The 9,430-nt window shown below is 49.7% G+C and overlaps 1 protein-coding gene across 2 annotated transcripts in view; it reads right to left on the bottom strand.

Moving 5' to 3' along the window:
• Positions 1-1,159: 1,159 nt before the first annotated feature.
• Positions 1,160-9,430, bottom strand: part of Rgs10 (regulator of G protein signaling 10) — a 41,782-nt gene continuing 33,511 nt past the window's right edge. For both annotated transcript variants that reach the window (XM_032892496.1, XM_032892497.1), the window contains exon 5: positions 1,160-1,585. In XM_032892496.1, the coding sequence (XP_032748387.1) occupies positions 1,439-1,585 (147 nt within the window). In that variant the 3' untranslated portion in view covers positions 1,160-1,438. The remainder of the gene's footprint in view (positions 1,586-9,430) is intronic.

Below are 9,430 nucleotides of genomic sequence, written 5' to 3'. Positions count from 1 at the left end.
GCCAGGCTGGCCTTGAACTCACCAAGATCCACCTATCTTTGCTTCCCAAGAGCTTTGCTCCCAACATGCTTGGCCACTATAATTTTAAAATGTACCTCACCTTGCCTCTCAAGTACCCTGGTTTACGTGATAGGTCACATAGTTACCTCAAGGGCGGGAGATTTTGCAGATGACAAAACTTGAGTCAGGAGGCCAGTAAGCAAGGGAGGCTTGTTGTTTTGTACAAATGAGAGCCAGCAAACATCCTGGGGACAGCCTAGAAGCAGTGTCAAGCCCAGCCAGTGGTGTGGATACTCGGGAGCTCAGCCTGATCTGGGACTTCAATAGGTTCCACAATAATGGAAGAGTGCCTTAGCGTGGCTGCAACCCATTGGTCATTCTCAGTCTCTACCCAGTTGCATCAGGCTTCTTTATATGTAGACCAGGCTAGCCTCGAACCTGAACATATGTAGACAGCACTTTTTTCCCCTCCCAGGCTAGCCTCGAACCTGAACATATGTAGACAGCACTTTTTTCCCTCCCAGGCTAGCCTCGAACCTGAACATATGTAGACAGCACTTTTTTCCCTCCCAGGTTAGCCTCGAACCTGAACATATGTAGACAGCACTTTTTTCCCCTCCTGGAATTTCAAGCCAGAGCTCACAAATGGAGAAAGGCAGGAGTAGGAGGTATGGGGTGGATTGGTCCCTCGGTGGATGAAGGAAAAGGGGACATCCCGCCAATACCACCTTCAGCACTTATCTTGTGCTGAGGTCCCAGCAGACACCACCCCGAGCAGCCATCACCCACGAACAATTTCTCTTTTGATTTCTCCCTGGCTCAGACAGTGTTTCTGTGGAGATGATCTTTAAATGTGTGTTGCTTGAAATGCCACAGATTAAGGGCCCAGGACCCCCACATGAGAAATAACAGCCTTTTGCTGACATGGTCATTTGACCCCTAGATCATTAGCAGCTGTCAGAGATTTGCTTCGGACAGTACGAAACTTCTCTCAGAACTACCTAACCTCAAAACAACCCTCAAAACAATAACCACCACCCCTGCGATTGTCAGACCAACTTGTCAGGCAACTCATTAGCCAAGAGGGTCTGTGGACATGCACAGCCCGGGCAGGAAGGGCAGGGGGAAGGTTTACAAAGTAGAGATGGCTAAAGGCTTCCCCTGTAGCTTCACGAGAACTTTAATCAAGATTAAAAGGCTCTGAGTGTCCAGCGCTGGAGGACTCTCATGTGTTTTGTGAACTGAAACTTTAAAGCTACTCTTGTTTTTAATGGAGGATTAGCCATCATGCAGAAGTTACTTGTCAAACAGTTAATAAAATACACATATTCTGAGGGAAGGTCTTGCACACTCCAGTCCTCAAACACAACAAAGCAATGACATCCTGCACACAGTCTGAGAGTCCATCCCTCTGCTCCGTGGGGGTGAAGGGCTCAGCTTATGTGTTGTAGATTCTGGAAGCTCGCTTAGCTGCGGTTTGAGCGTCCGGAGGATCCTCTTCCTCTTCCTCAGTCCGCCGGTGTTTCAGAAACAAGTCAGACTTCAAGAAGCGGCTGTAGCTGTCATACTTCATGAGATTGAAGATCTAAAGAGGAAAGAGGAAAGAGAAGAGTCTGATGGCTTACACCAACACAGACCATAAATTACCCTGCCAGACATCTACCATGGACCGAAGAATCACACACACACACACACACACACACACACACACACACACACAAACGTGCATGCGTACATGCACACGTATGCACATACATGCATGCACACGCACACCCACACACATGAACGCACATGCACACTAATCCGTGCTAGTGTAGGATCCGAGAGATGGCTTAGCAAGTAATAAAGTGTTTGCCGCGCAAGCCTGACAACCTGAGTTCGAGCCCCAGAACCCGCAGTAGAGAGAGAACTGACTCCCAGAAGTTGTCCTCCAGTCTCCTCCCACATGCCGTGGCATGCACCTGCCCACACCGACAGACACATCACGTGTGCACACACAGATAATAACAATAATGAGAACGACAATAACAACACTTGGTGTAGGGCTGTGCTGGACAAGGCAGACCTACTGTACGCTATTATTGATCATTGTGTAATAGTCTCAATGGATGCAATAGATTAGATAATCACAAGTACAGATGCATCTTGTTTTCCCACAGAAATCTCGATGCACACAGCCTGAAGCTGTGCCTCAAATGGCCCTTTAAGAATCTTCTCTGGCTGCGTGTTGTGGCACAAGCCAGTGATTCCAGCACTCGGGAGTTCAAGTTCAGCCTTAGCTACATAGTGAATGTGAGTCCGGACTGAGCTACATGAGACCTTGCCTCAAAATAAAAATCTTTTTAAAACCTAATGTTTCAACTCAGTCAGGCAGATCTAGTAAGGTAGAGGCCAGCCTGGTCTACAGAGTGAATTCTAGGACAGCCAGGGCTACAGAGAGGAACCCTGTCTGGAGAATAAATAAATTAATAAGTCCAGTAAATTTGGTATTGGAGACTTCAAACCTGTTACCAGCCAAGAGACAAAGGGGGTGTGTCTAATGCAAGGGAGGGAGTACAGACACAGTCTCTGTCAGGAGAAGCCAGGGGACCACGGCTCAGGTACAGAGCAGCAAAGGCCCCTGCACAGCCAGACAGATTGAGGTCTCTAGAAAGCAGTGATTCTGAGGTACGTCGGGGATCACCTGATGGAGCCCAAGTCCTTGGGGCTAGAGAGAGCTGCACCTGACGGCATGCGCCCCAAGGGCTGTCTCACACAGAAACCTCCTGTCTTTGGACCATATCCCCTGAATCCCGGGTCCACTCCTGCTCACTTCCCCTCCTGCTGTAGAGACATAGCCTGTCTCTCTCTGTCTCTCAGAGAGTCACCGTCTCTGTCTTTCCTTTAGATTAAAGGGCCACAAGGCACACCAGGGTGCCTTCCAGTATAATGCTAGCTCTTGTCTGGCTGAGTGAAAAGTTCCAAGTTGCCACTCACTGTCGAGTTGGTGGTAAAATCCTGACATCTTTTAAACATGCTTCCCCCCAACACACACAGGGGCTGGGCCTCGGGGCATGTGCTCTGGAGATGGGAGGTTCCTCCAGAAAGGACAGGAGCCTCCATCTTCATCCTCCCAAGAGGGCTGTGGGAGAACCAAACCTCCCATTCTGCAGAGACCACAACCTAGGAAACACTTGGCACATTGGGCTGCCCATAAACTGTAAACTGTCCAACCAGTGCCTGCCACTCCCCAGGAGATATCCCCCTCTGGCCCAAACTCTGGAGAGGTTACTATTTTGTATTGATTTTGTAATCTTTAAGAAATTACAAAACTAGCTAAGGTTTGGACACATCATTTTTTAAAGAAAATATAACACCTCAGAAATTAAAAAATAACTTAACAGCAGCAGAGTGAGGTGGGTAAGGATAAGACGCCATTCTCCTTCCTAGGCTTCCCACAAATGTGCTAAGTAGGTATCACCCCCCTTCACCACTAGGCATCCGTCAGCCTTTCAAGAACATGGACCCCAAGGGGATCTTACATGTGCCCACCTGGCTCAGAATCCAGAGCAAATGCTCCAGGTGTGCCTAGGGGAGCTAGCTCTATGAAGGCCTTTCCTGCCCTGTACCCCTGTCACTTCCCCCAGGTCCCCACATGCAGCCCTATTCCCTCCCTCTCTGTCACTTCCCTAGGTCCCTGGCAAAGCCAACCAGCACCAGAAGCAGAGGTACGGCCTCTCATCTGAAGTCTCTGAGGGTGGGAGAGGAGTCTCCTGTCTGCCTTCTGTGACTCTGAGGAAAAGAGACGGGGTGTGTTCGGACATCCAGGGTGTGCAGAGGTGGGAGACTGAATCAGGGCTGGGCTTCATTTGGAGATGGGACTCAGGAGCCACAGTGGCTCTGTCAACTCAGCTCTTGGATGTAAACTACTTTACTTTTCTTTTAAAACATATTTATGGGCTGGAGAGATGGCTCAGCACTTAAGAGCACTTAATGCTCTTGCAGATGAACCAGGTTCGATTCCCTGCATCTACGTGGTAACTCACAATGAAGTGTTTGTCTCCTTATTGTGGGTTTGGGCGGAGGAGACCTAAGTATGGGTGCACATGTACCTACGTCAGAGGGCAGCTCTGGAGAACTGATTCTCTTCTTCCACCACAGGATCCAAGGATCCAACTTACGTCTGTGTCACAAGTGCTCCCACCTACTGAGTCATCTCGCTGGCACTGCCACAAAATTTATCAAGGGCACAGGGCCATTTCCCTGTGGTGGGCAGGTGTGAAACAACCAGCCAGCCCCAAAGTCCTTAGGCCGTGGTTTCCAGATATCTGTCTCTCGTCCTCTCAAGGTGCCAGAGAGACTGGGAACCGGCTGTGGGCAGCAGGCCCAGGAAGACTTCATCTGCCTGGGTATCCACAGCCCTGAGGCACTGCATGACATCCAGAGATGAGCTTCCCACTGCTGACGGCCATGTATGAGCATAAGAGTGTGTGGCCCTGGGAATGTTCACCGCAGAGCCCCTCGTGGGTGATGTGAACATGGAGTCAGAGAGCATACAGAAACCTACTACAAATCCTTCCGAAGCTACAGCCCACCATAGGGCAAAAGCCGTGGAGGAGTCCAGCATATGTTTCCCATGTGCTCTGCAGACATTCGAGCAAGGACCGACATTGCCGAGAGGTCTGTGATCACACACTCCAGGCATCCGATAGAGCATTCTCCCGTGACACTATCACAAGGCCCTAGGGACTGTGGTTTCACTGAGGAGGAAAACAGGGCCTGTGGCTTGCACTTGCTGGATGGCAACGGCTGCTCCACTCTGTCTGGCAAACAGAAGCAGAGACAACTTTCCCTCATGGTTCCGGAGGCCAGATTCTGAGGTCACACTGTCAGCGAGCGGACTTCTTCCAAGGTGCCTCTCTGTGTCACAAGGCCATCCCTGTGTATGTCTTATAAGGACACACGTCAGGAGCCCACAAGATGGCCCAGCAGATGAGGGTCAGATGAGGGTATTTGCTGTGAGAGCCTGGTAACTAGAATTTGATTTCTGGAATTCACATAAACATGGAAGGAGAGAAACAACTTCTCAAAGGTGTCCTCTGACCACCATGTGTATGTTGTCTCACACACATGCACAAACACAACGCACATGCATGCATACACACAATACACACACACACACACACACACACACACACAGAGAGAAATACACTACGTTAAAATAAAAAAAAAATACTTGTCACTTTGGATCAGGGCCCACTCATATTAGCTCATTTTACTTAATTATCTTTTCTAAGCCCCTGTCTCCAGACACAGTCACATTCCAGGATATGGTAAGTGAGGATTTCCACATATGAAGTGGGACTGGAGAAGGACACAATTCAGCCCATAAGGGACGGACGAGAGGCCAAACCCGGCAGGCTACTTCCCCATCCCATACACTTAACCAGAAGAACACTATGTAGTCATTATGCATAATAATGCAAAAATGAGGTCTGGGAGTCAGGGAGAGGTTTCCGATGGTAAAGACACTTGACACACAAGCCTGATAGCCCATTACTGTCACCCCACGTGGTCGAAGGAAAGAACCAACTCCTGCAACCATCCTGGCGCTAACGTATGCGCTATGGCTCCCTGCCCCTCCAATAAATATGTAAATGTTAAAGTCTACATGATGGGTAGTGCTTGGACTGGAGGGGCAGGAGGACCATAAGTTCAAGACCATCCTGGGCTACACATGTTCCAGGTCAGCCTTTCACTTACATGGAAACACAGGAGAGAGAGAGAGAGAGAGAGAGAGAGAGAGAGAGAGAGAGAGAGAGAGAGAGAAATTTGCAAACAGTCAGATATAGAAACTAGTCCATAAGCATTAAGGGATTGGATATTTAATTTTGAAATGTACTGAATTTTAACCCATGATCCCAAATAGGTCAGAGGGAAAGGAATCGTCATAAAGGCAGCAAGTTGGTAGTGTCTTCAAAAATATATCCACCTAGAACCTCAAAATGCAGCTTTATTTAGAAACAGATCTAGTGATATCTATCAAGCTGAAATCACCCTACAGGGTAGGGGGACCCAGATCCAAAGAGGCAGGACACAGGGAGAGACCTAGAAAGAAGGAAGCTCTCTGACCACAGTGACAGAGACGGGAGTGACACAGACCCAGCCTATGGATTCCAAAGGTGACAAGCAAGCAACTGACCAGAAGCCAGAACTACGGCAAGCTCCTCTTCTCAGCCCTTCATCGGAACCCCCGACTCTGCCCACGGCCGAATTCAGATTCCTAGTCTCCTAGATGTGCAAGAAATGTTTCCTGTTTGAAAACGTATGAGACTGACCAACTAGGAAACTGCTAAAACAGAAACACAGGCGTGAGCCCTCACAGTTCTGAAGGCCTGCAGTGCACCACCTAGGTGCTAATGAGACTCAACCCAAGTAGAGGAATGAGCTGGCCCTAAGATCTTTCTATAAAACCAGGCCTCTGACAGGCCAAGCTGACCTGGACCTAAACGATGTGGTCAGAATTCTAGACGTCTGCAGGAAAAAGGAGAAAATGGAAACAACTCAAGGGGAGGAAAAGGAAGAAAGCCTTTGAGCACGAGATTTGTCTCTGGCAGGCGGCAGAAAAAATCGTGAGTGAGCAGCTGGGCTGCTTCAGGATTTTTTTTTTTTTTTTTTTTTTTTTTTTGGCCAGGACAGATGTAGCTTAGCAAGGTTCCTGGTTTGCAGGCCCCACATCTGCATGCCTACACTGTAAACTGTTTAGCTGGTTGCCTGGGATCCCCTGCTGCAGGGGAAGAGTGGAAGGCAAATCCTGCGCCTGCGCAACTGTGCCCTGCGCCTGCGCAACTGTCCCCTGAACCTTGCTTCTAGTGCAGGGGCCCTACATCACCTAAACACCCACTGTGCTTCCTCAAATCCGGGATGGAGCTGCAATGGAGAAGCAAGGAGGAAGAACACCTTTGCAGTACCCAACGGGCTGCTCAGGGAGGGAAGGACTCCCCTAGAAGCACTCAGCCTTAGAACGATGGCCACTCCAGGTTAATCCACTGCCTCCATCCACTGCATTTTGAGCCTGATAAATATTTGATCACTCAGAATCAAGTACATTAGAAGAGCTAAATGAAATAACCACCTCCCTTCTTTTCTGGGTTACTTCAACCCACATAAGGAGGAAAAATTTAAATCCTTCAATGTAACATAAAGTTTGGTAATGGGATTTCTCTGACTTGTCATTCTAGAACATTCCCTCCCCACCCCCACCCGGGACTCTGTGTTTCTGTCTCTCTGTGTGTCTCTGTTCTCTCTGTGTGTCTGTCTCTGTGTGTCTTTCCTCCCTCCCCCTCCCTCCCTCCCTCCCTCCCTCCCCCTTGCACCTAGATTGCAGATCTGATTACTGGCTGTGTGAATATAGAACTGAGAGGAAAGGGAACCTCTCCCTACATCTCTCGTGTGATTAATGGCTTTGGCAAGCTGATGTGCCCACCCTGTGAATGGAGGTCCTGCTCCGTCTTCTGAAGAAGGAATGGGGTGCACCCAGGAGGTCTGAGGGTAGCTAGCACAGAGTGGGACCGTGACAAGCAGAGAGTGCAGACCCTGCCCTTAGGCATGAGCAGCCACTTGAAAGGCATTGTGAATCTGGACAGCATGTTAGTTCATAGACAGGCCCATTAGGGATGGTGAATGTGTGCGGGGGGCGGGGGGAGGGATCAGAACTCCAAGAAGATTAGAAATGGAGTGAAAAAGACCCTCTGCATGAGGCAAAATATACTCCCTCAGTGTGGCTATCCAGTCTTTCCTGGAGTCTGTGAAGTTCTGGTTCAATGTTCAATGATTGTTCTGTATGTCTGCCATGACTCAGAATCTAGTGCTTTTCTGACAACATATCCAGACCCCCTCCCAGTGTGCCCCACTACCTTAAAGTCATAAGGTCAATCTGAAAGTCCTTCAGGGAGCAGCCCTCATGCCCCATCCTGCCAAAGGTGGCTGACCATATAGATGTGAGGAACAAAAATTCAGCCCTCCCTGGAGACTGCCAACTTCTGGACTGCATTTGATCCTTGGAAGTGAGTGTCACCGGACCCATAAGCCAGAGATGGGCTATACCCTGGCTCTGATTGCCAACCACAGCCCAGACAGAGGGACCATGGTAGTGTAGGAAAACTCAGACTGAGGTCCTGTGTGGAGAAACAGGAGAACTGGGGTGAACCCAGGGCCACACTAAGAAATAGAACCCATGTGGGTTCTGAGGCAAGATGGAGCTCTGAGCCCCTGCTTCTCTCTTCTGATACCAAGAACCAATCTACCACCCAGTTGTCATGACCATGACTCTGAGCCCAACATCCAGGAAGTGACAGGCTGAGACAGGGATGGGGCGGAGGGCTGGAACTCAAGCCAAGGGCTAATGATAAGCCATGGTTAGAAAGCCAAGGCCAACAGTTGACCTCTAGTGATAGAGGTGGCTCCTCACTGAGTCATCCTCTTTCTATAGCCCAGCTAGGGAAGGAAGGCAGCATAGCCAGGGCTGGGCAACGGGGCCAAGCGGCCCAACTTTCAAGATCAAACCTACTGGTGCAACGGACCTACCTGACGAAAAGCTAATTTCAGCCTGGCAGTAGTGGCACACACCTGTAATCCCAGCACTGGGGAGGCGGAGGCAGGCAGGTCTCTGAGTTCCAGGCCAGCCTGATCTACAGAGTAAGTTCCAAGGATAGCTAAGGCTACACAGAGGAACCCTGTCTCAAAAGATAAAAGCAAACAAACAAACAAACACACTAAATTTCAAAATCCCCCACTTAACCCGGTACCACAGCCCCAGGATCCAACAAGCTCCCCTACCCGTCACTCAGTAGGGACACTGAACTTCCTGACACAGCAATGCCTGCCTTCACACTGGCCTCTCCTGGAGCACCCTGCCTCCCAGGCCTCCTCTTCCAGCACCTGCTGTCTTTTGAGGCTCTGGCCTCTGCAGGAGCCCAAAGAGCCCCAGGAGCCCCTCCCAGGTGCTCTGAACTCATCTCTGTGTTTCCTTCTTAGCCTTTATCTGTCCTCACAGATGGGTAGGAGCTGGGATCCTTGCAGCACAAATAGCTCTTAGCATAGTCACTGAAGTGACTGAAAGGAGCCACCTTCCTTCCTGTTTCTGCCTCCTTCGTTGCTTCCTGCACAGCTCAGCCTCCGACTCTAGACTACAGTGCCCGAGAGATGCGCACAGCACAATCTCCACCCCTCCTGAGTCACGGCTGGACATACAGACAAGCCAAACTTATAAACGAAATCAGGAAATCATCTCTCACCTTATTTCACGGGGGAACTCCCTAGATAAGAGCCGTGAGCCCCTAATTCGTCGGGCCTTTGCTAACGTGCCTGCTAACACGTACCGTGCACCCTGCACACACTATATACATGCACCCTGCACACGCTATGCCGACCATCACTGGCTTTTGCTTGA

Source organism: Rattus rattus, chromosome 2, assembly GCF_011064425.1.
Source record: "Rattus rattus isolate New Zealand chromosome 2, Rrattus_CSIRO_v1, whole genome shotgun sequence".
Taxonomy (NCBI): domain Eukaryota; kingdom Metazoa; phylum Chordata; class Mammalia; order Rodentia; family Muridae; genus Rattus; species Rattus rattus.
This window is presented reverse-complemented; position numbering and strand designations above follow the sequence as displayed.